The sequence below is a fragment of the Tetrao urogallus genome (genome assembly GCF_951394365.1).
Source record: "Tetrao urogallus genome assembly, chromosome: 2".
NCBI lineage: Eukaryota > Metazoa > Chordata > Aves > Galliformes > Phasianidae > Tetrao > Tetrao urogallus.
The window spans coordinates 80,221,008-80,249,002 of NC_136814.1; the positions used below are offsets into that span (position 1 = coordinate 80,221,008).

The 27,995-nt window shown below is 39.2% G+C and overlaps 1 protein-coding gene across 1 annotated transcript in view; it reads right to left on the reverse strand.

Moving 5' to 3' along the window:
- Window positions 1-881: 881 nt before the first annotated feature.
- The window catches only part of CD109 (CD109 molecule), a gene marked incomplete at both ends in the record, with an annotated part of 79,611 nt that continues 52,497 nt past the window's right edge, over window positions 882-27,995 (reverse strand). Inside the window, 10 exons of the mRNA XM_079550001.1 lie at window positions 882-1,072; window positions 3,696-3,798; window positions 4,180-4,336; window positions 8,346-8,482; window positions 18,263-18,328; window positions 18,415-18,570; window positions 20,701-20,891; window positions 21,993-22,158; window positions 22,670-22,898; window positions 25,017-25,098. Coding sequence (XP_079406127.1) covers window positions 882-1,072; window positions 3,696-3,798; window positions 4,180-4,336; window positions 8,346-8,482; window positions 18,263-18,328; window positions 18,415-18,570; window positions 20,701-20,891; window positions 21,993-22,158; window positions 22,670-22,898; window positions 25,017-25,098 — 1,478 coding nt within the window. The remainder of the gene's footprint in view (window positions 1,073-3,695; window positions 3,799-4,179; window positions 4,337-8,345; window positions 8,483-18,262; window positions 18,329-18,414; window positions 18,571-20,700; window positions 20,892-21,992; window positions 22,159-22,669; window positions 22,899-25,016; window positions 25,099-27,995) is intronic.

Sequence of the window (27,995 nt, forward strand, 5' to 3'; positions counted from 1 at the left end):
GCAAGACATAAACGATCCCTAAAGAGTGACACTTCTAGAAAACTTCCTGAAGCAGACAAGGATCAAGGCAATCTTCATCCCAGTGGCCATAAATATGCCAGGGAACACAAGTATTCTCACAAGGAAAGAGAACCGTGGAAAAAAAAAAAACAAAGTCTCAGACTCCTTCTTTGATGATTTACAGTGAAAGACTTGCAGCGTAAAATCCATGAAAACATCCGGAGGCATTATTTTCAAACATGATTAATTACAAATTGGCAAAAAATTCACCTGGCTTCTCTGTAATCATTTAAAAAAGACTGATAATTTTCTGGAATGTTCAGCAGTTTGTGAACACAGTTCTTTTTGGCTCATGGATCAGCTCTGAAGCCAGCTCCTTTTATTTTTTATATTTCTCCCCATGAGAGCATACAGAGAAGCTAAATACTAATATTAAGCGTCATGTCTGCAGAACCCAACAATGCAAGCTCTGATACCCAGCTCCCAATGCTCTGTTTACCAGGGAAGGAGATGGTTTTTCAGAAGAGCAATGTAAACTAATGTAATGTATATTTCTAAATATATATATGCAAAAATGAAAGCTAGGATGAAAGGAAGCCGGAGTGGGGAGCTAGGTTTGCATTTTCTCAAACTGCTTTCTCAGTAACTTCGCTTCTTTAGAAAATAACTTCAATATGAAACTAACACTTGGAAAGTATTTCCAGCAGACACTTAAAGAAGTTTTCTGGCACAGCCAGAAATTTACCATATGGGCCAAACCTGCTCTCCTTGAACACAGCAGGAGTTAGGTCACTGTAATCACTGAAGGCAGGCTAGTATCTGAACATAAAATTTTCTTTGGATAATTTATGGAAACATTAGATGTGAAACAATGTTTTCTCTTACAGCAACCAACTGCACATCAAGTTTACATGAAGGACAAACAGCACACAGAACAAGAAAGCCAAGGAAGAGTGCTGAAGCAGGGCTGGAGAACCAGCTCGGTGGCAAAGGTTGCAGTCACTTTCACAGAAGTCGCAAGGGGTTATGCTTTGCATTACTTCTGAATTGTAGCTTCTCACTGCTCTTCTCCCTGTTTAGAAAGGTTAGTAAACATTAGTTAATGAACTTCTGAGGACTGTCCAACAGCTGGAAATTCAAAGCTTAGTTTTAAAGGAGTTTGACACAGACTGCCAATTCTTCCAGAAATACTTGTAATGAAACTATTGAAATGCTACGTTTTCTGGAGAAGTCCCATTTGCAGAAAGATATTTATGCCTTTAAACATTAGCTACATTCAAGGTGTTTCATGTAATTAAAAAATAAAAACATAGTACTTACAGCAGTGTATCTTGAGAAAGGAAATATATTTACAGGATTAAATTCATGAAGAGAGCTCTTTTAAAGGAAGCACTAAATTCTAACACACACCTAGCCATACACTGCAAAATAATTTGCAGCATGAGTATTTAAGCCTAGACATTAATCTTCGTTCTTTTCACAAAGCTTTGAACATTCGCAATATACTCAGGTGAGAATACTCACACTTAGATGGTAGGCATACAGTCATAGACTCCTCTCAAAAGTTAGACCCAATCAGTTCAGAAAGCCTAGTCACATGTTTTGAGGGGAATTTTTCTCCTACCTAGTCAGCAACCTCTGTGATAAAGGAATTCTGGATGCTGTACCAGGCACATTACAGACTCTGTCTCTTAAAATCAAAGTTTCTCATAACCGAAGCTTATTTTCAGTATTATGTCTGGGAGCTTCAGCTTCCTGAACTTGGGACTGTCTATCTCACCTAGCTGTGTATTTGTCCTCCAGTTTTCTGAGGAGTTGCCACACAGCCAAATGAATTAGAAGCCTGGAAGGCTGTATTCATTTCAAAAATACTAATTGCTTGCAGAACAAGCTTTTGCAAAGTTTCTTTCCCTTAATGGGTTTTGTGGTTTGAAGGATTTCATTCCAACGAGGGACACTGCAATCATATTTTTTTTTTCTACATGCAATGATATTCAATTTCAAGCATCAGAGATTAAAAATATAAAAATAAAAGACATCTCTGTGGAGCCTAACATTTATCTAACAGTAACACCCAACTGGCTCTGAACAAAGTCAGGTGAAAGAACAGCCCTGTCCTTTGAATGTGCCAACTTGTGGTATGTATTAACCCTGGAGGAGTGTCTTGCTAGCACCACTGTACAGCATCCTGACTAGATCTCACACCTATGCTAGTTGTAATACCTATGACGTAACCATACCTTTTTTGATAAATGCCACAGCATAAATAATTTATAGACATCTCAGCTCTGAATATGAAGTAATCAAATCACATATGACTGTAACCATCACATAAAATATACTCACGCAGATTGGTTCACCATCTATGAGAGTGATGGAAAATAATAGAATAAAATAAAAGCACATTCCTGAATTAAAAAGGATGGAATTCCCTCAGAAGAAATCACTTTCATGGCATATGCGTACATGCTGACTAAAAATACATCTATGCTATGCAGCAATAGAAGTGGAATCTCATAAAATAATATTTGAAGCAATATTTTTCTTAAAGCCTTCTATTGCAGCAATGATTACATTACATAAATTTTAGTCCTTAAGGATGTTCATTCTTATATTTAAATGAATATTTATTTATTCTTTGAGAATATATGAATTCTAAATATATTTAAACCGAATAACAATATTTACATCTATGCATTCATATGGGAATTTTTATACACGTATTCATTAGCCTATCTAAAAGATTAGGACTTAAAAGATTAGGTCCACAGTTTTTCTCCCAGAAATGAAAGAGTGTGGAAATTTGTTTCAGCCACGGATTCTAAGTGTTACAAACTTGTCTCAAATAAAAATTGCTCCAACTTGTTTTGGGTCCTAGTGGCTTAACATGCCCTGGGTTTGGATAGTTTAGATACATTTGTTGCTTCTCTATTTTAACTTAAACTTCTACAGTTGAGTAAACTTCTCAGCCTAAGTAGAATAAATGTGATTTTTATCCATCTGAAGAAGTACACTTTATAGAGTTGTCTCTTGTCTTACGCTAAAACAAATCAAAATGAAGAAGACTGTCAATACAGCTTTTTTATGCCTTATCTGAAACCAGGTCCAAATCCTTAAAATATTTCAGCCGTCTACTATAAAGAAAACCTAAGATCTTCAACAGCCTTTCTTTCCTTTTAATTTTGGTCAAGAGGTTTGTACATTCCTGCTTTTCTCTAAAACACACTCTATTAAAAATAAAAATAAATTAAAAATCCCTTTGAAACTGTTTTTCCCATGTACATCTTTTTTACATAACTATACAAATCAAAACACTGGCTTTTTCTGCAGTGTAGGACTCTTTGATTAAACAAGAAACAGATGGAAAAACTATTTGAAAGACAATCATTAGCTTGGTAAGTGAACCACAGTGAAGTTCCTTTTGGAGAACACATTAGGCCGTTCTGAAAACAATTTATACCAGCTGACAAGTTATAACAATTTGCACCTTCTGACAAACCAATCTATTAGGACAGCAAAAATGTATACAAGAAAACACAGCTATTTGTTAGAAAATAAGTAGCAGTTTGATGAAAAAAATGTAAATTTCAGTAAATTTTGCTTTTTCTTCACTGAAATTTGTCCTGTTCCCATGAAAGAAACTTCCTTTTTAGCTTCTGAACAACCAGGATCCATTTGGAATGAATGACACTTACTGGGTTCATAGTAATCCACTACACTCACAGAAGCATCTTGAATATTTGCCACTTTGAAGTCTCTTACAGTCGGAATATCCATACAAAACTGTGTTGCATTTAGCTAGAAAAACAGAAGAAAAACATCCTGAGAACCACGATGATGGTGATTCATGGAGAAAATAAGGACTTCTAGCTCACTGGAAGTCCACTTTATTTATAAGGCTTGGAATCAAGATGTATGTAAAACTGCTCATTAAACTTATTTTGGCCAAAATACAGACCTGTTAAAAAGTCTGCTTTTATCATTTTGCAAGAGGCGCAGTCTAGAAACCCCTTACAAATGGAGTTGTATCTATCCCATCAATCTCCTTTTAAAAATTGGAACAATTCATTCAATGTAAACAGCTGCTGTTGAAAAATACAGTCATATGGTCTTTCTGAATTTAAGTCGAGTCAAGCTTAGGATCATTCTAAAAGCATTCCTCTGTTATTTGCAACTTACAGTGTCTAAGTATAGGTTGACTTTTCCATTTTCCTTTTCCATCTTCTTAACTGTATTGTCTAATGGAATGAAATCTGGTGACACAGAGAAACCACTGAGTAAGCCAACTTCCATGAGGACCATACCACTACTGGGAGATGTATCAGACCCCAAGTACCTTTACAAAATATGAACAAGAAACTTTTAGTAGAAATGTAACAGTAAATTCTCTAAATAAACACTTTAATCATTTTATCTCAAGTACAGAAGAAATAATACTCAAGAATACTAAGAAACAAATGGAACGAAATGCCAACAGGAAAATTTCTAACAGTAAAGACATAACCGTGTTTTTTTTTTATGTTTCTGCCTAGTTTCAACCACATATGAAAAATAAGGTTTAGCACTGACAAAACTACAGTATATAAATTATGAGAGACTATGCTGCCACCACTAGGATCTTTTCACTGGCATCTTAAAGTGTAAATTTATCACAAATATGAAGGAAATATGCAATTAAACACATGTATCAAAGGAGGTAATTAAGAAACCACTTAGGAACTCTTGAACTGAAACATTCATGCTTCCACTTACAGATGCATTGTCTTGCTTTTATTCATTTTTGGAGGGTGAAATAAAGGATTTTTTATAGGTCCTTGATATAGATTGGTGGCTCCATTAATAAAATCATAATCACATTGTTTCTCAAAGATTGAGATTTAGAATGCAAATCCATGTTATTCATTCAGTTTTGGAAAAATAAAATTTAATAAGTTGAGTTCCTTCATTTTTCCTAAGCAATTCTTTTTATTATATTTTCTTCCAACCTGAACTTAAAAGCATTGCTCTAGTGAGCAGGCCTTGTTTATATACCATGGTGCACAGCGGAACTATCAAAATATATTTACGGTGCCCTGTGTAAGGAATGAGACTAAAGTGACCTGCAGAAGATTGTATTTTTTTCAAATTAAGTAGGTGGTAGAAGAATCCCCCCTCCTCCCTTGGCATGTAAATGACTTTTGCTACACTAGAATAAAAGCATCTCCAACTCTCATTTTGAAGGCTTGACATTAGTTGAAAGTAATTGAAGAAAACTATTTCTTTGTAGATTTGAACGGTTTAAAAAAAGGGAAGACGTGCATTCAAACTAATGCTGTTAAGCCTGGCAGCATGGCTGATTGAACACAGATATGACTGTGAAAGAAATAAAGTATGACTGCTGACTTCAACTGGCTCATGAGATTAGAAACAAATGAAACCATCTGTTGGATGATGGATTGCACCAAAGTAGCTGCTATTGAAAACAAATAACTGAATTGGAGCTGCATGTAATTATTTCTGCTTAATTACCAATGAGAGGAGAGAAAAATACCCAGCCTGTTAAGGTATCTTGGAGTGCCACCAAAATACCAACAAGTAAATAACCAGTCTGTTATTGCCAAGTAAGATACACCCTAGAAGTTATGAAGCTCTCTAGTTCTAGCTCTCTAAAAAAGAGACACAGTTTTGAGGGTGGCTCACAGTATTACCTCTTGAACTCAATGGTATTATTAAAGAAAAAAAATACCATGAAAAGAATGACCAGTGAGAGAAATTAAAAACTACTTGAAACTTGTAACTCAGAAGAACTGAGATTATTTTGTTATGAAAGGTGAAAAGAGGAGAAAAGAACACCAGTTAGTGTAGTAAAAAGCAGAAAGAATAGTGAGTAGAACCATCAATGATCAGCATTGCGTGTCTGAAAATAGTGTGCAGATGATAAGACCAACTGGAGAAGAAAACAGCAACCCTGCATATGTGCTTCCCAGACAGAGAGCAAGTTCCTTTAACCACAAATGAGACATCATCTGATCCAGGGTCAGAATTGACACTCAATTGAGATGACCATAGCCAATCACTATAAAGCTGGTTTAGACGAGGTAGAATAGTCTGCAGGTTAGAGTGAGAAAACCACAGTCAAGCTGGCCTCCATTACCTGACTCTGCATACCAACAGATAGGTCAATCAGTTGAGATTTCAGCAGTGTTTGTATTTACCTGCTTTGGCTTGCTACCAAAAAGCCATGTCACATTGTAAAGACAGTAAATGGACTAGCTGTAAACTAATTCAGGAATTAATATAAGTAATACGTATACTCTGTACAATGCATGAACTTGGGAGGGAAGAAGATGACAAGAGAATCAATGACAGGCAAACAGAGATCAAGTCTCAATTTAAATAATAAAAACAGAAAATATTCTGTTCCACTTTTCATGATAGAGCTGATGAGTCTTAACATTTCAAGTATTTTCTTGAAATAATTTTACAACATTGTAACATAAAGGATATGTTCCCATATCCTTTGAACACTTTAGAATTAAGACATCAGCCTAGAGCCTTCCCAGAGAGATGAGAGCCCTTCCCGTCTATTTTCCTGAGTCAAATCACTGAGCTAGAAATTAGGATGCTCAGCCAAAGTTTATCCTAGAACCATTATGTAAGCCCTTAACATGTCAGAAGTTGGTGCTAGACTTAAAAAAGCTGTTGACACTTCACAGAAAACTTTAAATGAGAAAAAGCTCACTGTTTCAAGAGTTCTTGTGTATTCTAGTGTCCCTGCTCACTATCTGCATCACTGAATTGCTTACCGGAAACACATGAAAACAGGATCTGGCTTTGTGCCTGCTGGATATCTCCATACTGACATCATATTCACTATAGCTGATAATTTGTATGATGGTGTCACCTAGAGGCCTCATCTTCAGTCACAGCTAGCCTGAGCAGACCACAGAAATATTCTAGCCATAATGAGTTCACAGTTTAAATAAATAATAAAAAGAGGATATAAAGGAAAGAAAAGCAAGACTGAACATGGTGGATCAGATAGTACTTTGCAAATATCACATCTACAAGGAACTCATTATAATATCCCAAGAAGTAAACAGGATTTCAAGAAGTAGTACTGACAAAGAGCAGATGAGATGAGATCCTTTAATACAAAGAGAGCTCTTATGTCAAAACGCTAGTAGATAATAAGTAAAGAAGACAAAAAAAATTTAAATCCATATATAAAGCAAGACATCAAAGGTTTTCTGTGAAATACTCAGTGCTCTTTAATAGGACATAAGACAGGACTACTAAGGAAACTGCATAAGAACAGTTTCATATGTTTGGTTTAGATACACATGTAGACAATTTCAGAGCAAACAGAGATGAGACAACAAAGCAGTTAAAGAAATAACCTGTTTAATGACCTAGAAATTTGCAGTATGTTCTCAGCTCTATCACTTGCTACCAATGTAATATCTATACAGCTGTTTTGTCTTGAGATGTGTCTTGAGATGATACTTCAGCAATCTCTGTTCAGTTCTTACTGTATGTTTACTGAGCAAGAAACATAATCACAGGTGTTCCCACCTCTACCACCCTCCCTTATTTAGGAGAAAGAATAAAATTAGCTTGAACACAAAACTCATAACCTCTTAACCTCATAACCTCTAGAATATTGCTTACATTATACTGTAATACTAGAATCACAAAAATACAGTACATGGGTAAATGAAAGACCACAAAAAATACTTGCAAAGACAAAAAATCCAGTTGAACTTATCATTATCATTATAAAGTTTATTAACAGAGATGAATAAAAAATGAGTACTTCTATTTCATTATGTTTTCAGCACTTCAGAGACTTGTTTCTCCTTTTACAAAAAGGAAGTGTCTACTTCTATATCAAAAGCAAAGAAGTCTGTTCACAAAAGATGAAAGTTACAGCACAATTCTCATAGCCTGGTACTAGAATGTGGAAGATATAGGTTCAGCGTTCAAGTCTGTCCATGGCTTTCCATATACCTAAGAAGTATTTGCACCAAAGAAGCTTTCAAGCCTTTACTTGTATTTCACACAAACTCCTCCATATAACTCTGACATTTAGGGAAGCATGATGTTTGTGCATGACACTAAAAAAGCATGTAAGATCAGACCACAGATTATTCTGCATGAGGGATCTATTCAGACCCATCAAACTCTCACTGTATTTACTGACTTACGAATTGTTTCTTAGTTTAACTTTGTCATTTCAGTGAAGTAATTCTTTTACTCTCTCCTTAACTGCATTTTTAGTTCCCATACACTAGTAAGTTCATACAAACAAAAGAAAAATTCACCTCATTTTAAGTAACATGACATGCTCCAACAGAATTACCTACCTTGTGCACACATTCAAGGTCAAATGGTTCATATCATCTTTATCATCCTTTACATCAACATTCAAGTCAAAAGCTTTTTGTTTTTGGACAGATCTGAGATTTCGATCAGTGTGTTTTGTGTTGTAAATAACATTGAGCTGTAGATTGCAAATAGAGACATTAGAGGACACATATAAAGCAAATCTACATTTTTAGAACAGCAACAGTAGAACTGCAGAGGCATGATCACATGAGACAGGATACATGAACTCGTACCTGACATTTGTAAATGTGACATTCCTAGGAAGATTCTGAAAGATGTTTTCTGAACAATTTTTAATGCAGCCCATCCTATTCAATTATAAGGCAAACACAAGGAAACTCTAGGTAACTTCCTTCCTAGTTGCTCTCTGCTGGTTTATAATGTTTGCTTTTACTTCCCAACAGTATGAAATGGGATGAATGAAGGCAAGCTTCAGAGACTGACACCCACTGGGCTAAAAAGGCTGGAAATGAACGAGCAAAGGCAAATACACAGCACGTGCATAGAATTTGTCTTCAGTCTTCATGTCACAGCATTCATGCACTCAAACCAGGTGAGGAACAGCGTATTACTCCACGCTCAAAACAATACAGTCTTTATGCACTAAGTAGTTTCATCTCTGCAAAGACAAAGCTACAGTCCTCAATCTGCCTTAACGACAGAGTTCTCACCCTTTCTACTCAGCAGCTGCCGAACTCTGATAAGTGAGCCAAGTAAGAATGACAGGATATCCAACAGAGGACAGTAACATTAATAAAAAGTAGGCTTATCTATTAAGCACAATTTAAAGAAATTCCAATTCTTTTAGTGTGGATATGTGTAAGATGCTTGAAACAATACTGGAAGACTGGCAAAATCAGAAGCCCTTAAAGGAGGTGTGAATAAGTGGGGGATAGCTGATTATCTCAACATTCTATAAAATTAACAATGCCGACAGCCAAAGCATGAAGTTGAAACTGAGGAACCGAGAGAACACTTTCAATGTTATCAGCTATGATAGAATGTTACACATTTAAAAAAAAAAAAAAAAAAAAAAAAAAAAAAAAAAAAAGGACAGAGAATAGTTAAATAGTTAATTTGACAGAATTGACAGAATTGCAATTTTCAACAACAACAATTGTTCACAGTTTTCATATACAAATTAATAATCACCATCTATACCCCAAGTCATCAAGATAAAACAAATGGCAGGGCATGGGGAAACGTGTTTTTTTGTACAAAAAACAAAAATAATAAGAGTGACTCAAATAATTCTCCTTGCAAGACCCTGTTATGAACTTAGCTTAGATAAAGAAAATGGAATGAAGAAGGCTTCCGGAAAATTATAGTCCCTTTAGAACAGTTTCTGGCAACAAAAAAACCATCAGTCCAAACTTAAAGGTATGATGAGGGTTGTCCAAGTTACAGGACAACAAGTCAGTGCAAATTGATGAGGTTTTAATTCCTCACTTTTGCTTTTATTGCTACATCTCTCCTTAATATGAAAGTTATGCTCTTTCAATATGCACATATATAATTCCTGTCACCCTGCCCAGCATTTCTCAATTTATCATGCTATGTGAGCATAGAGACAACACTGTACGAGAACTCAGAACAGAGGTGCAACAGCACCATCTCTTTAGCTACACAACCATTTTGCAAAGAAGGCAGTACTAAGGATAAAGCCAGCCTAGAAGCTTGCCAGTTAATGGCATGCAGAAAATTTGGTAAGACAAGCTGGCAGCGCCAGTAAGATCTGTCATCACAGAAACAAAGCTGTTTTAACTTTTGCCATGAAAAGTTAATGAACGGGAATTTACTGCCAAAGCAGGATGTCTGAAACAACATACTGAACAGGTCAATCAGCTTGCTTTTTCATGGAGTAAGTTACTGCTGTAACATTTCAACTTTCTTTTCCTGACTTCTCACGACAATGAAGGGAAAATGTTTTTCACAACAAAGCCTAATTAAAGCCTCCTTCTTTATATGCTGTTAGTTTGGGAATAGAAGGCTCTTATCCAGCAACCAGCATTAAGTCAACAAAACAAGCAACTGCATTTCATCTTAACCGTTTTTAAAAAGGGCTGACAAAGCTAAAGGCTGAACTGATCCACTCATACTTGCAACCAGTTCTGGTGAGAGGCACAAGAAAAAGTTTAAAAGCTAATCTGCTTGAAAGAGGCGCTTGTAAATAGCGCGTGATCCAGCGAACAGCATCAGACTTCAAAAAACCTGAATTGTTTGCATTACCTTAATGAATGTCATTTCCCTTTCCTTTTTGTTTTTCAAATAGCAGCATCAACGTACTTTACTGAGAGCATGAATTCAATGAAATTGTCTCAAATTATTATACTATCCCTTTTTGACCAAATAGTTCATTGCATATCTTTTTTGGTACTCTCACACTCAATTACTCTTAATCCTTTGCCTAAGACTAGTAAAAATACAGTGAATGGAAGAAACAGTCAGTGCTTCTCAGTAATGAGGAGATTCTCAGTTTTCTTATTCCCTTCCTCTACCAGAAATAAAACTTATGTCCTCCTCTGCCATATGAGAACTGCTGGCTTAGCCACCATACACGTAAGTCCAGTTTCTTTCTAAAAGAGTACAAAAAAGAAAGGAGAACAATGCTTGCTAATAGTTCCTGCCACAGAGTAAAGGTAAGGTCCTCTCCAGAGTGTTTTCTGTTCAGCCAGGAGATAAGGAGATCTTGCTCACTTTGCCCATATCTATCTTCCTTAAGCCTGCCAGCTCTGCCATTGTTGCTAGTCCTGAATTTCAGTGGCATTCCAGAGGGCATGGGACACGCCATGTTTTTGAGGCACATGCCAAGCTCGGCCCACAGTGGTTCACAGTAGTGAAGAGACTACTTTCAAGACTTTCAGCAGACCTCTTAGTGAAGATCACTTTGTCGACTCCTTTCTCTATGGAACATTTTCATGTATACTCTAGGCCTACAATCATCTCCCCTGCAGAGTAGGTGTCTTAGGACATCTATACTGTATTTAGACAAAAAGAAAGGGGACTTTTTTGACAGCAGGATCACAAGTGTCTGCTTTTGCAGTTACACTGTTGCAGCTCAGAAGGCAAATGGTATCCTGGGCTCCATCAGAAGAGGGGTGGCCAGCAGGGACAGGGAGGTGATTGTCCCCCTCTACTCTGCTCTTGCGAGGCCCCATCTGGAGTTCCAGGTGTGGAGCCCCCAGTACAAAAAAGACAGGGAGCTGTTGGAGAGGGTCCAGAGGAGAGCCACGAAGATGATCAGGGGACTGGAGCACCTCCCCTACAAAGACAGGCTAAGGGACCTGGGCTTGTTCAGCCTGGAGAAAAGAAAGCTGCGGGGTGACCTTATTGCAGCCTTTCAGTACCTAAAGGGAGCCTACAAACAGGAGGGGAATCAGCTCTTTGAAAGGGTAGATAACTGCAGGACAAGGGGAAATGGTTTTAAGTTGACAGAGAGAAAATTTAGGTTGGATGTCAGGGAGAAGTTTTTACTATGAGAGTGGTGGGGAGCTGGAACAGGCTGCCCGGAGAGGCTGTGGATGCCCCGTCCCTGGAGTTGTTGAAGACCAGGTTGGATGGGGCCCTGGGCAGCCTGGTCTAGTATTAAATGGGGAGGTTGGTGGCCCTGCATGTGGCAGGGGGGTTGGAGATTCATGATCCTTGAGGTCCCTTCCAACCCTGACCATTCTGTGATTCTGTGATATTTGAAAGATCTATTCTTATAGGATCCTGCAGGGTCAAGAGTGAAGGCACTGCCGACCCATACACACAGACAGTGAGGTTTCACCAAAAAGCACTTTTTTTCCCCCTAAGAATCCATTTTATTGGGAAAGCAGCCTTTTCCATTAATGGACTGAATCTTGTCTTTTGTGATATTTAAATGAATTACTGTTTTGACATGCTACATTTGGCCAGAAAATCAAATCCCATAACATTGAATCTCACCACTGTAGTTTGGCAGACCAGAGACAATGAAACCCAGCTGAAGAAATGTGATCGCAATGTCATATGCTATCTGATTTATTAAATGAGACCCAGATCTAGCTTGTGTCTGGGAAAAAGAGAAATCTAATTCAAATGGCATTAATGCACTTTGTTCTGGAATACCAGACCTGCCAAAGGAAGCAGAAGAAAAGAACTGGTCCTAACTAAGAAAAGTTATTGGAGAAACTACTCCAGCATGCTAAGTATATTTTGAATTTCAGACTCAAAGCTCCAAGGAAAAAAAGGCAACAGCACAGTGGCCTCAATGAAGTAGGTAACCTGGTGCTGGTTCCTGAATACCAGGCATCTGGAACCATGTTTGCTCATACAACAAGTCAGAAGCTTAAACCATGGTACAATACTTCCCTAAGGAGCCTTCTAAGCACAGGGTTAACTACGAGTTATCCTGATAACTCTGCTGAAAACATCATTTGCACTTCTGGGGATTAATGAACAAGAGTACTGATTTCTAGCACAGTGGGCTTTGCAGAATGGTGCTGGATGAGCAGTATTTGCACCAGGAGATGCTGTTCATCACTGATAGGCAGTCATTAAGGTTTCTTTATGAAGGTATTTTATCCAAAAGCGTATTTAACAATATGTTAAATATTGTCAGCATGCTTTTGGTGGATTGGAATGAACTAGAGATGGAAACTGACCGAAACTTTGAGACTCTTAAAGGTGGCCTACATTTGGTTTTCCCAAGTATGAATATCAAGAGTCCAGTAAGAACTCTACCCAGTTTTGTGATAGACTCCAAAACTGTGAGTTAATTTATATACTTTTATAGTATATAAGTATTCCTGCTTAACAGAGACTAATATTTCTGTATTATTCATAGTTTATCAAAGGTCTTCTCTTTCGCCCATGTGGATCACCACAGATCAGACAGTGGGAAAAGGAGATCCAGTAGTGGTCATATAAAGTCAGGCCCAATACTGTCTTCTTCTCATACACTATTTCTTATTAGGATAGGGAAATTTTTGAAGGCATAATTTCATTGGAATTTAATTTTTAATATGTAGAAAGAGCAAGGAGCTGAAATGCATAAAAAGACTGCTTACATTTTGCTAATTTAAAGTACAATATGTGCTGACCCCAGCTTATTTTTTAAAATATAAACATATTTGAAGTTAAACCACTGAAACAGCTTCCTGCAGAATTGGCAGAAAGAGGATCATTAGATTTTCCTTCCACTCTTTGTCACGTCCTCAGTCTGGTTGATACTAAGCAAATAATGTTGGAAGTAGGTTCAAACATGGTCTCTACCAGACGTCGGGCATGCTCCAACAAGTCTGTGGCGACCCAGACAGAGGGACTGCCCAGAACTGCAGCGGTTCAAGTCTCTGGCTGCAGGGAGTGCCTGAGTCTGCTGCTGCCGGGGGACAATGGGAGGGATGCCGCCTGCGTGAGGTGCGAACAGTTGGATGAGCTGCTCAGCCTTGTTGTAAAGCTTAGGGAGGAGGTGGAGCGGTTAAGATCCATTAGGGACTGCAAGAGGGAGATAGACTGGTGGTGTAACTCTCTGCGAGAAACAAGCAGAGATTGCAACCCCCAGCCTGTAGTGGACTCTCTGCCTTGTCATAGTAAAACCGAAAGAGCTGACTTGGGAGGAGAAGAGGAATGGCAGCATGTCCCACCTCAGCGACGCAGGCGGCGCCCTCCCCGACCTACCTCGGTTCCTCAGGTGCCCCTAAGTAATAGGTTTGAAACCCTGGAACTGGAGGGTGAGGAGGCTGAGAACAAGGTGGTGGAACAGCCTCTGAGCTTTGCTAAGGAGAGGCGGTCAGCTCCACGCTTGAAGACCGCCTCTTCTGGTAAAGAAAGGAGGGTGATAGTTGTAGGAGACTCCCTTCTAAAAGGAACCGAGGGCCCGATATGTCGTCCTGACCCCACCCGGAGGGAAGTGTGCTGCCTCCCTGGGGCACGGGTCAGGGACATCTCTAGAAAGTTGCCTGGGCTTATTCGCCCGTCTGACTACTACCCCTTATTGGTAGTTCAGGTTGGCAGTGATGATGCTGCCAAGAGAAGCCTAAGGGCTATCAGGGATGACTTCAAGGGTCTGGGGAGGGTACTGGATGGTGCGGGAGTGCAGGTGGTCTTCTCTTCTATCCCTTCAGTGGCGGGGAAGGACTCTGAGAGGATCAAAAAAGCCCTCCTCATCAATAAATGGCTTAGAGGCTGGTGCAGGCAGAAGAACTTTGGTTTTTTTGACCATGGGGCAATTTACTCAGCTCCTGGCATGACGGCTGCAGATGGAGCTCAACTGTCTGCAAGGGGTAAAAGGATCCTAGCCCAGGAGCTGGCGGGCCTCATTGAAAGGTCTTTAAACTAGGTAAGAAGGGGGAAGGGGACAAAATGAGGACTGCTGAGGTTCAGGTAGTTCAAGGTTCAAAAGTGAACTTGATGGGGAACAAGGGTGGAGTTCGAAGGGATGGAGTGTGGCAGGGGAATGCTGCCTCCCTGAAGTGTCTATACACCAATGCGCGCAGTATGGGAAATAAACAGGAAGAGTTGGAGATCTGCGTGCGGTCAGATGGCTATGATCTCATTGCGATCACAGAGACGTGGTGGGACAGCTCGCATGACTGGAATGTTGTCATGGAGGGCTATGTGCTTTTTAGGAAAGATCGGCTGGCGAGGCGGGGTGGTGGAGTTGCTCTTTATGTAAGAGAGCAGCTTGAATGTATTGAACTCCACCTGGGGGAGAGTGGTGTAGCAGTGGAGAGCTTGTGGGTAAGAATCAAGGGGCGGGCTGGTATGGCTGACACCGTTGTGGGTGTGTGCTACAGGCCCCCTGATCAGGAGGAGGAGGTTGATGAGGCCTTCCACAAACAGTTGGAAGCAGCGTCACGATCCCAGGCACTGGTGCTTATGGGGGACTTCAGTTATCCAGATATTTGCTGGAAAAGCAATGTGGCCAGGCATGCGCGGTCCAGACGGTTCCTACAGTGTGTTGAAGACAACTTCCTGATGCAGGTGGTTGAGGAACCGACGAGGAGAGGGGTACTGCTGGACCTTATTCTCACTAATAGAGAAGGGCTTGTCAAGGAAGTAAAGGTTGGGGGTAGCTTGGGTTGTAGTGACCACGAGATGGTGGAGTTCAAGATCCTGAGTGGAAGAAGTAAAGCAAAAAGTAGGATTGCTATCCTGGACTTTAGGAGAGCCGACTTCGATCTCTTCCGGGACGTACTTGGAGCTGTCTCATGGGCTAGGGTGTTGGAAGACAAGGGGGCCTGTGAGAGCTGGTGGGCATTTAAGCAGCTCTTCTTCCAAGCTCAGGATCGGTGTGCCCCTGTGAGGAAGAAATCGGGAAAGGGTGGCAGGAGACCTGTGTGGATGAGCAAGGAGCTCGTGCACAAACTCAAAGGAAAGAAGAAAGCCCATGAAATGTGGAAAAAGGGTCTAACTACTTGGGAAGAATACAGGAATGTTGTCAGGGTCTGCAGGAATGCGACAAGGAAGGCTAAAGCCCGCCTGGAATTAAATCTGGCAAAGGGGATAAAGGATAATAAAAAAGGTTTTTTCAAGTACATTAACAGTAAAAGGAAGACTAGGGAGAATGTGGCTCCCCTGCTAAGTGACGGGGGTGTTCTGGTAACGGGGGACGCTGAGAAGGCGGAGATACTGAATGCCTTCTTTGCTTCTGTTTTCAGTGAAAAAGCTCCCACTCGGGAATCTGAGACCCTGGAGGTGAGTGAGAGGATCTGGGGAATGGAAGACCTCCCTTCTGTCAGGGAAGAGGTGGTCCAGGAGCGCCTAGGCAACACCAAAGTTCACAAATCCATGGGACCCGATGGGATTCATCCACGGGTGCTGAGGGAGCTGGCAGAGGTGATTGCTGAACCGCTTTCTGTCATCTTTGAGAAGTCTTGGAGGACGGGGGAGGTGCCTGAGGACTGGAAGATAGCCAACGTCACCCCGGTCTTCAAAAAAGGCAGGAAGGAAGACCCAGGCAATTATAGGCCAGTCAGCCTCACCTCTGTCCCTGGAAAGGTGATGGAACAGCTTGTACTGGATGTCATCTCCAGACAACTGGAAGAAGAGGAGGTTATCAGGAATAGTCAGCACGGGTTCACAAGGGGGAGGTCGTGCTTGACCAACCTGGTAGCCTTCTATGATGTTGTCTCTGGCTGGGTGGACAGGGGGAGAGCAGTGGATGTAGTCTACCTTGATTTCAGCAAGGCATTTGATACTGTCCCCCACGACATCCTTATAACAAAGCTGAGGAAGTTTGGGATAGATGAGTGGACAGTGAGGTGGGTTGAGAACTGGCTGACTGGCAGAGCACAGAGGGTTGGTGGTGGTGGTGCAGAGTCCGGTTGGAGGCCTGTAACTAGCGGTGTTCCTCAGGGGTCTGTGCTGGGTCTGGTCTTGTTCAACATCTTCATCAATGACCTTGATGAGGGGATAATGGCCACCCTCAGCAAGTTTGCTGATGATACGAAGTTGGGAGGATTGGCTGACACGCCTGAAGGCTGTGTTGCCATTCAGCAAGACCTGGACAGGCTGGAGAGCTGGGCAGAAAAAAACCGGATGAGGTTTAACAAAAGCAAGTGTAGAGTCTTGCATCTGGGGAGGAATAATTCCATGCACCAGTACAGGTTGGGGGATGACCTGCTGGAGGGGAGCTCTGCGGAAAGGGACCTGGGTGTCCTGGTGGATGACAGGTTGGCCATGAGCCAGCAGTGTGCCCTTGTAGCCAAAAAGGCCAATGGCTTACTGGGGTGCATTAAAAAGAGCGTGTCCAGCAGGTCGAGGGAGGTGATCCTCCCCCTCTACTCTGCCCTGGTAAGGCCTCATCTGGAGTACTGCGTCCAGTTCTGGGCTCCCCAGTACAAAAAAGACAAGGATCTCTTGGAAAGAGTCCAGCGGAGGGCCACGAAGATGGTGATGGGCCTGGAGCATCTCCCCTATGAGGAAAGGTTGAGTGAACTGGGTCTGTTCAGCCTTGAGAAGAGAGGACTGAGAGGGGACCTGATCCAGGTCTATAAATATCTAAGGTGTGGGGGGCAGAATGGCGAGGCCAGACTGTTTTCAGTGGTGAGTGGAGACAGGACAAGGGGAAACGGCCGGAAACTGCAGCATAGGAAGTTCCGCACAAACATGCGCAAGAACTTCTTTACAGTGAGGTGACGGAGCACTGGAACAGGCTGCCCAGGGAGGTGGTGGAGTCTCCTTCTCTGGAGATGTTCAAGACCTGCCTGGATGCCTACCTGTGCGACCTGCTGTAGGGAACCTGCTTTGGCAGGGGGGTTGGACTCGATCTATGGAGGTCCCTTCCAACCCCTACAATTCTGTGATTCTGTGATTCTGTGAAGTATGCAAGACTGTTTGATTCTGTCTTCTATGCTATTTTAGAACAGCATAAAAAGAAAACCTGGCCATAATACTTTTTAAAATTTTTTCTTTTATTTTTCTTTGCATTAGCTTTTCTGCTATTATTATATTACACTTCGATAAAAGAAAACACCAGTGCTCTAATAGCTACTAATGTACTCATGCTGTCTACAGATCTGTGCCTTCCGTGGTTTATCATAGATGCCTGATCATCTATGCCTGGTCCATATACTTTTTTAACTGTGACCTTTGGGACTGTCAGTGTACCATTGCAGCTCTTTGTCTTGCAAACTGACTCTGCAATTCTGCAGAAGGATGGGGTCACTTTGATATGACTCTGATCCATTAAGTGCACCAAAACTGTCAGTCCTCCAAAATTATTTAAAGGGACTGACCCTCCAACATACACAATCACATAAATATGAGTGTCCACACAACTTAGGTTCACAGCATTTTTCAAGCAGTAAAGTACCTTGGCATTGGTTTAAAATATTTCAGAAAGTTGTTCTTATTGACATGTTTTATAAAGCTTCCAATACACCTTCTTTTTAGAGAGCATATCCTTAAAAAAAAAAACCACGTTGCATACCTGAAAGACAGCAAATCCTCTTCCCTCTGCTGAGACTGTAACTGTCATCGGTTGCACCGGGGGAATCTGGAAGGACAGATAGGCAAAACAGTATTTTCAGATCACTTTCAGGAACCAGGCTTTACAGAAGTATTTCTCACTTTCTACAGTACCTCCTTGGTTTGAAGCAGAAAACGGTTTTGAGTGTCAATTGAAAATATTTCTGGGGTTTCCAAAGATGTTGCAGTAACTGTTACATCCATTTCTGTTTTGTGTGCACTGGTAAGAGCTGCAAATAGACTCAAGGCTTGCAGAGCCACTACAGTGTCCTGTTCAAAGAAATAAATGTTTTTGTGTTAAACAGAAGAACTCTGCATAATGAACTACTTGCGTATAGATAACACCTGTGAGAGCTTACAGTCTCTGTACTGCCCCTTTTGTTGATTACACTATGGTCTTCATACACCTGCATCCACAAGTCCATTGGGATCCCACTGATGTGAAGGATCCCAGAGCAGAAGAGACAGAAAACCAGGGAAACCATGTTAGAAACCATGACACACAATGGAAAGTCAGGTGAAAGACGTTTTGTGCAAGCTATGTGGAAGACCTGACACACTGGTGTTTTCAACAGTCAAAATGACAAACAATGCAGACAGCGAGGAGAAAACTGATGAAGAAAGTAATGATTCTGCTACTTTGTAGATTTTTATAGTGACTAAGAACTAAACATCTAGCACTTCAAAGCAATTTTTCTGGATTCCTTGTTGACTGAAATAAAGTTATAGGTCTGAAATCACTCCTTAATTATTAGAATCAGCTCTTCTTCCCATACTACATCCTTGCCCAAGATGATCTACCTCTCTGATTGCTTAAAATCCAGAAACATCAGATGATTATCAGCAGTTGCTTGCACATTGAAGCTCTATGGCTATAATCCTAACTCCAGTGTTTAACACAGTATGACAGAAGAGATACAACTAATGGGCTATAAGAACTAATAGTTTGAAATGAAAGACTTTTTCAGTAGAGGCAAATATTTGGCCGAAAAGAATGTCTTGATCTCATACTTACAAATGATTACTCTTTTACAGCAGACAATGACAGAACATCTGAGCAAGTCTGTCTTTACTCGGAACACTCATGTGTTGATTCCTGCTGAAAATATATGTCTTCCAAGTTCAAACTTACAAAACATTTTCATATTGGAGTGAATGAAATTACAGCAACCTATCAGACTTACATATCTAATCTATATAAAAGGCCTTAAAGCCTTTTCTGCCGTACCATCAACATCTACCTCTGACGTCATGGACCAACATAATAAAATAGGAGACATTACTTTTGGAGCAGCCCTTATATTAAGTGTCTAATGTGATAAGCTTATGCAAGAAAACTCTCCAAGTGTTTGTTTTAAAATGATCCTAGATACTAAAAAAAGTGGGAGATAATTTCCATAAATTAATAAAAGGCATCCACAGAGATATGTGGGGTAATTTTGAAATGAAAATACTTCAGATTACAGAAAAACAAAAGGATTAAACTCATCTTTTAATTTCTCCCTCAGCATTAAATTATACACTACTTCAATTTCAAACTTTCAAGTAAAAATTGTCTCTAAGAGCAAGGAGAAAAGCTTTTTCAACAATTTATATTTCAGTTAGTCTCTCCAAATAACAAGCATCAGTTAACATGTTAGGAAAGTACTAGAACCAGGCCGGTTCCCAAGAATTACATTTTACTTAACAGAACTATTTTCTCACATATTAATAGCAACATATGAAAATAAGGAAAAATAGTCTGTATAGAATGGTACTGAGCAGTACAGAGATATGTGACATTTTATTGTGACCAGCATTTGTACTTAATTTAAAAGAAAATTTAAAGTAACACAATCCAGAGTAATATTTAAGTTTTCTGGATGCTAGCACAGCTTACAAGATGTGGCTTCAATAACATGGAAACCTCCTGGAGATAATGAAATCTTCCAAATTTCACGGTCCATCAAATTTCCGTTGCCAACAGAGGCACTAAGATAGGTTGTTCCTCCAAAACCTTTTCTTATCTTAGCTAACAGCCTTTCAGGAATTTAGAAGCCCACATATGGAAAGAATAGAAAGACGTTTCTCTCCTTGAAAGCCACATAAGCACAGATATTTATCATACTTGCTTGGAAAATCTGATTAAGTACTTTTCCATGGGCATCTTCTTAGCATCTTTTGGTTTTTGTGTTTTAAATAATTAAGGGACTCCCTAATTCTGTTTTTTATTAAACATTAATTACATTGGTAGTATATGTTTAAGATGCCAATCCTGCAAAGAATGCAAACATGCACCCAACCAAGGCTGATACAGCAAAATAAAACTCAGCAATCACTATTTAAAAACAAATGTTTGGGCTTTTTTTTTGGAAGATATTTCTCATTCTGAAAGTACAACAAAGCCTCTTGAGATATTACCTGTGTAGATGAAAATCCTCCAAGATGATTTCTTTGCTGACTTAGCCATTTCATAATAGGTATCCCTTCCTCCAGCCTGTCCTGATGAAAGTGTGAGAGCAGAGCATATGCTGCAAGTTCAATATCAATGGACCGTGGCTGCCAGGAATCAGAAATTTCAGAAGCAGGTGTTATCCAGAAACGAAATTCTCCTGAAAAATAAACCAAAATAATCTCAGATCCATAGACTGAAGTCTTTGGACTTCTAGAAAAATCTTATTTAAGACTTAATTTATGCTTACGTAAGGGATCTAGCAATGTTCTTTAAAATTAAGTGAATGTTTAGGTGTGCGCCCAGTAAATATCTTAGGTACGTCCTCAGCACTTTTTGAATGTAGTTATAAATAAAGCTGGAGTCCAGATAGTCAACTCCAATTAAATTCAATTAACTTTATACATAACTTCATATGACCCTTCTATTGTCAATATGAAGTGCTTAGGTCAATGAGCCCTTGTAGAAAAGCCATCTCATTGCTGGGATGCTCACTAGAGAAAGAACTTCAAGCATTACAGCTGCCCAACAGGTTCGTTCTTGAAGAAAGTGCAAATTCTCCCTTCTGAAAAGCCTAACTCAGAAAACACGAAAGGAGAACACTCAAGAGGCTCTGTTTCCAGTCGACAACATGAAATCCTTCAGTTTTTTCAAGAGGATAGTTATTATTTTCAACAACAAAAACAACCAAAAAACTTTGATCTCTTTGATTACTATGATATAGTCTGCTCTTCATCCAAAATAGCAAACAAAATTTAGTCATATTGAACATGGAAGAGGCTAAATATGATGAGATTATTGGTCACTACAGAAAATGCAATACACTTTTTTATCAGCTCACAGGATGTCATTCATCTCTTCGTTCCAATACTTATTTCAACTAACCATCCCCCAACCCTGCTCCTGGAATCATACTAATCAATCAGAACCACTCTTAAGTAATTAACTTCAATTGTCTAATTAGACAAACCTTACAAGTTCACGTAACATGAGAGAACTGACAAGTCATGCTCTTTGACAGCATCGTGGTTTTCTCAAGAACACAGAAATTAAAACAGAAAGTCTTAGCTTTGCTATGAATTAAAGCTTTATTTGAAGTTCCCAAACTATTTTATCTAGCAAGCTGTGAATATATTTTAATTTTGAAGGATTATCTTTTTCTCTAATTCTATATGCATATATGTGTGTGTGTGTATATATATATGTATGTAAAATTGAAAAAAATCCATTTGTACAACCATAGAAGACTGTTGTGCAATACCTTGTTGTTCTGCTCTCTCATTCAGCATACTTAAGGCTTCCTTTGCTTTTGTACTTTTCGCCCACGACAAAGCATATGTCACAACTGCTAATGTATAATTATCCAAAATGCCTTCTTTTAATTTATCTTCCAGAAAGTTTGTAGCTCTCTTAATGACATAAGCATGCTGAAAATGAAGATCATACATTGAATATATATTACTATAATGTAAAAAGAAGCTTGTAAAGAAGTAGAAACTACTATCTTTAAACAACAACCAACAAGTACTGAAAATCTCAGAATAACAGGCACAAACCTCAGAGGCAAAGCTTTTAACCTTGCACTGTCTTTTATGAATGCTAGTAATCTCAAGAAAATCGATTGAATGACTGAATGCTTCTATGGATAGTTATCCCCATAAATTCCTTTTTACGTTCCTGGACTGAAGGCATGACAATATTCTTGCTAAATGCAATTGCCTTTAGATTTTTTAAAGGTATGCAAAAATGGATGGCCTCACAACACATACTGTCTTAATTAGTAAGCCAAAATACAAGGAAATTTTACCAAATAAGGTTACATTTTGTCTCTATTCAGGATGTTCTTCTATTTCTTTAAACTACCAGGTGTTTGCCAGGTAGTATGAGAATTTATGAAGTATTCCAGAATCTGTAAATTCTATTTATGAACTCCAATACCTCTTTATCTTGGAACCCAAGGAGAGAAGACATGACATATGCTGTGAGGGTGATTGGATTATTGGTGCCTCCTTGAAGGTCGCTGTGTAAAACTTTGCCAGGTTCCTGAAATTCTCCATTTGATTTCTGATGTCCAACAATCCATTTAGCTGTATCCATGAGTACATCTTTGTCTATATCTATAAATGGATGAGCTTGAAAAAAGCATCTTAATACAAAAGCTGATAACCTGGAGGAAAACGTTAATGAAATATGACAAAATTAGCTTCTGTTAAACATAATGTAAGAATATGATGATGCATAAAATACTCAACACACAGCTTCCAAGCACAGAGGAAAATATGTACTTTATCCAGACAAGAAAGGAGACTAAGCTTAATCCACAAAAAAATGAAGCTATTTCCTTGTTCCTAAAGATAATTCCTTTTGCAGCTGTTACATTTCAAAAATAAGTACAGACTATATATGCTCCAAGTCTTTGTTTGTCTTTATTTATCCAAGTCTCTGCCAGTATTTGTTTAACTTTATTCAAATATTGCTCTCTTGCCTTCTGTTGCTAAGCTAAAGTGGCAAACTCATAACTGCATTACTGCAAACTGTAAGTGTGATAGTAGTTATCACAATTATCCCTCTAACAACATCATCAAAACAGCACTTGTTTTATTCATTAATAATCTGAAGTTCTACTTTGACTCCTTTCTTTGCTAAATGTGCATTTATGTAACTTGATACTGCATTACATATTTAGCAGGGTTGCTGATAAATTATCTTCATTTTCCACTCCATCAATACTGCATCTAACACAAATCCCACTGAAACTGGTGAATGGAGCAAGTAAGTGAAAGAGTAATTGGAACAGTTTTATTTGAAGCTGGTAACACGCTGAAGCACAAACACCATATAAACTAATCAAATGTAGATTAGCTAAACAAAGTGCTGGAACTTGTATCTGTTTATCTTTCTAGCTTCCACAATTATGTTTACTATGTTTCTTAAGGTGGAATTCTACACTGAATTTACAGTCTCAAAAACAAGGTGTAGAAGACAAGTGGGACAATTTTTTTATTATTGTTTATTGATTGATTGATTTATTACCATCAGTAGCTCTAATCACCTCACAGAGAATTCCTCATAGAGTCCTCCGTATCCCGACTGGAGAAAAGTGAAAATCTATTTGAGGCAACACTAAGCAATACTAAGTGAACACTAAGCCTAAATTGTTTCAACCACAATTATAAGCAACGTAATTAATGTTATTCTTCCTCTGAGAAACTTTCAGACAAAGCTGCCTGCTCTCTGTGGAGTCGCATTTAATATATAATGCTTTAAGTGGTCTCAATTCCTGATAAATTACTAGAGAACTAAAAATGCATCTATGGCAATTAAATACTGGTTTTTAAGCAGGCAGAAAACAGGCTGTTCTATTACTCAAAAACCTTAGAGCAGTTGGACATATTCAACACATCTATATTGGTAGGTCAAATGTGCCTAGAATTTGCTTCATAGAATCATAGAACGGCTTGGGTTGGAAGGGACCTCAAGGATCATTAAGCCCTCTGCTACACGCAGGGCCACCAACCTCAGCATTTAATACTAGATCCAGCTGCCCAGGGCCCCATCCAACCTGGTCTGAAGACATCTACCACCAATCAGCTAGTACCTACACCAGTGAACTACTTTCTAAATCAGGGTTCTTCCCAAACAACATGAGGGGATAACCTGGAAGGAGTCAAGAGAGTGTCAGGTCAGAAGGCTACCAAAGACTATGCTGATATTTAAGCTGCAGCGTGGTTTATACTTCCAGGGCCAGAAATATACCAGGGCACTTTCTCAATATATGCATAAATATGATGCACCCGAGAGTAAAACTGGAACGTGTTTCCACTGCTCAAGAGTTCTGGTTTGCAGAGATTGCAATAGTGATTTAAACAAATGCTTACTTGACATTCTGCTTTTATACAGTTAATAATGTTTCACCTTTGTTGTTGTGACAAGAAACCAAACTGAATAGTCTTAACTAGCTTTTCTTTTTTCCAAAGGAGTTTTAAGTTTCCTCCATGCTGGTAAGCTATCCTCTCTAGCAGATCTCAAGGCATTTCATTCAGCTATTCCCATAGGCTAAATAATTCATTGTTCATCTTTTGTAAAATTAAAAAGACCTGCCCTAATATTGGCCTTGACAGCAAGCTATCCAGAAGAACGACCTTAGAGTTGGCCTAAACGCCTAATGAAAACCAGGCAGAAGGCTAATACAGCTGGAAAATTTTAGCAGCTTCACAAAAAAATCTAGTCTTTGGAAGTATCTAAAACAGTCAAATTCCAAAGTGAATCTGGCAGAACTACTTACCACGTGCTCCCAGAGGGATCTTCATTTCCAAAGGCACTAAAAGAGCCATCATCCCTCTGGAAAAGCAGCTCTCTTTGATATCCTGGAGTGAAAGAGCAGATAGGCATTGAACACATTCCTCTTTTGTGGGTTCTTCCCACAAAAAAAAACTTCCTACTGACATGAAGCAAGGCACTTTCTAAGGATGTGAAGAGTAGAACCTGAATAAAATATCCCTCAAATCTATAAAAATACACAAAACCATGTAGCAAACTATAAGAAAGCAGGTAACAAAATCTATCTACAAAAATAGACCTAGAGGGCTCCCATTCGCACTGAACTCATTGACCCTTCTATGTTTCTTCCCAAACAGGATGTTCTATGATTCCCACTTATCCACCACCCAGATGGGACAGTGCAGGGTAGAGGCACAGCCTCGTAACTCAGTGGCTCCAGAAGCACAGCAGCAAGTGCAGACTGCATCTATAGCTCAACTCCTCCAAGAGCTGAAATAGTGAAGTCACGTAACTAAAGAAACATTTTATCTTTCCAGTAGACAAAAGAACAAGCAGAAAATAAGAATTTTCCAACCGGAAAGGCATGAGAGCAGCTACAAGTTACAAATGCTGCTGAAAAGCAGATACTTTCATCAACTTATTTTGGGCAAACCAAAGGACTAGCTATCAGAAAGCATACTGGAAGAGGCTGTTCTGAAAATGAACAAAATGTTTCATCAGTAACTAAAAGAACTTCACAAGAGGGACCTGGTTAAGCAGCATCCAAAGATTTCTCAATATCCAGAACAAGTGTATTTTATCTTGATTGCTGAACACCTATAAGTAAAAGGGCCATATAAGTAAAAGCCGACTACCTGCTCATGACCAGGCACAATGTCCTTTTTCAGGAGCTGACTTCAGTGCAGATCCAACGTTCGTTAATATTATTAATAAAGAGCTCCACAAATATTCTACTCAGTGTAGCTTCTGATCTGTAAAACCTTCCTTCCTGTACATTTTGCTTACTATTTGTGCATTCAGAACAACAATAGTATTTAATAATAGCATTTCTCAATATGTATTTTCTTCTCTTCCCTCCTTGTTTATTTCTTGGCTGTTTTATTTTGGTTATTATAATTAAGAAAAAATATTCATTAGTTTAACATTTGACATTCATACACAGAATACTGACCCAGTCAGACAGAAGGAAAAGCCTAAGCAAGATTTTGTTTATTTACATCATTAAGTTATACAGAAAGAACTGACAAGCAAATACTAGGTATCTTAATAAATAGGACCCATAAGACTCATCCTAGACACTGAGGCCCTGGAGCATGTTCACAGAAGGGCAATGAAGCTGGTGAGGGATCTAGAGCACAAGCCTTATGAGGAGCAGTTGAGGAAATTGAGATTGCTCAGTCTGGACAGACTCAGGGGAGACTTTATCACTCTCTACAACTACCTGAAGGGAGCTTGTGGCAAGGTATGGGTTGGCCTCTTCTCCCATGTAACTAATAATAGGACAAGAGAGAATGCCCTTACATTGTGCCAGAGAAGATTCAGGTTGGACATTAAGAAAAAAATCTTTCTCCAAAAGAGTAGTTAGGTGCTGGAATAGGCTGCCCAAGGAGGTTGTGGAGTAACTGTCCCTGCAGCTGTTCAAGAAACATTTAGATGTTGCACTGAGCAACATGGTTTAGTGGAAAATATTGGTGACAGGGAAATGGTTGGAGTGGTTGATCCTGGAAGTCTTTTTCAACCTTGGTGATTCTATGATTCTATGAATCTGAACTGCTACGTTTTACCAGTACAGTAGTATCAAGTTTCTTTATTGTCTCCTTAAAACTGTTTGAAATTACAACTTCCACTTAAACAGGTTTTCTAAACGTATTTAGTAGAACAACAGTGGTGAACTAAATAATTAAAATTTGTGACGCCTTCCCATATTGATGGATCTGTCAACTCAGTTAATGATCTTGAAAAGTCAAGCAATCTTGAGTGAGAGAAAGAAAGCAATTAAGTGGCAAAACTTTCTGCCAAAGTTTTAGCCTCAAAACAATATGCCATGAGGGGCATAATTATACATACATATACAAACAGATCACTTTCTCTTCAAAAACACCTGACTGCAAGGCCCAAAGCTGAGGTCTTCTGCTTCTTCACCGAACAGGCAATATGCAGTAATAAGGATTACAGCCCACTACCCCAATGGTAGTGTAAAATAATGAACTAAGACCAACAGCTTACTTAACAAAGACTGCTGAGCAGGCATAACACAAGAAAAAAAAAATCATCTCTGAATTTACTAGGATTGGGAAAGATTGGAAAGACGAGCAGAACCAGATGGAGGTTCCTCTATTTCCCATAGTCTTTTTGCTTTCCTCTTAAGGTCAAGCTCCATGCAGTCACGCAAAAAAAATCTTCAAACATGAGCATATCTAACACAAGAAAGCCTGTAGAAATGTAAAAACAATAGATCTGAGGGCTGTGAACCACTGCATTCATTCCAACGGACACTCAATCAAATGTGAAAAACAATACTTTAAATGTCAACACATACAACTGGAAAGGCAAGGAAAAGAAGGATCCTATTACAAAGATGTATGCTAGTACTTCCAGAGGACTGGCTGAAACCCAGAAGATGTAGGTTATCTAAGCCAAGCTAAAAGAAGAGTACATCAGGATGGAAAGGAGTTCAGTAATATGTGAAAGACTTAAAGGTCTCATGTTTCGAACAGCTTGAAAATACAGCTCCAGCTCAGTGATTGCCTGGGTCTAGCTCCTAAGCTTTCAGGACAAAAAGGACTTCTTATTTCTGAAGAAGTGATTTCAAGATGAGATCTGTCATTTCGAGAACTGAAGGAATTTATTTTAAATTCAACTTTTCTTTTGTTTTGCCTTTGTTCTAGGTAAACAAAATCTGATAAAAGAAGCCACTGATAGCCATGGTTCCTTCCTCCCACTAACATTTAGTTTTAAAATTAATTATATTTACTTCAGATTA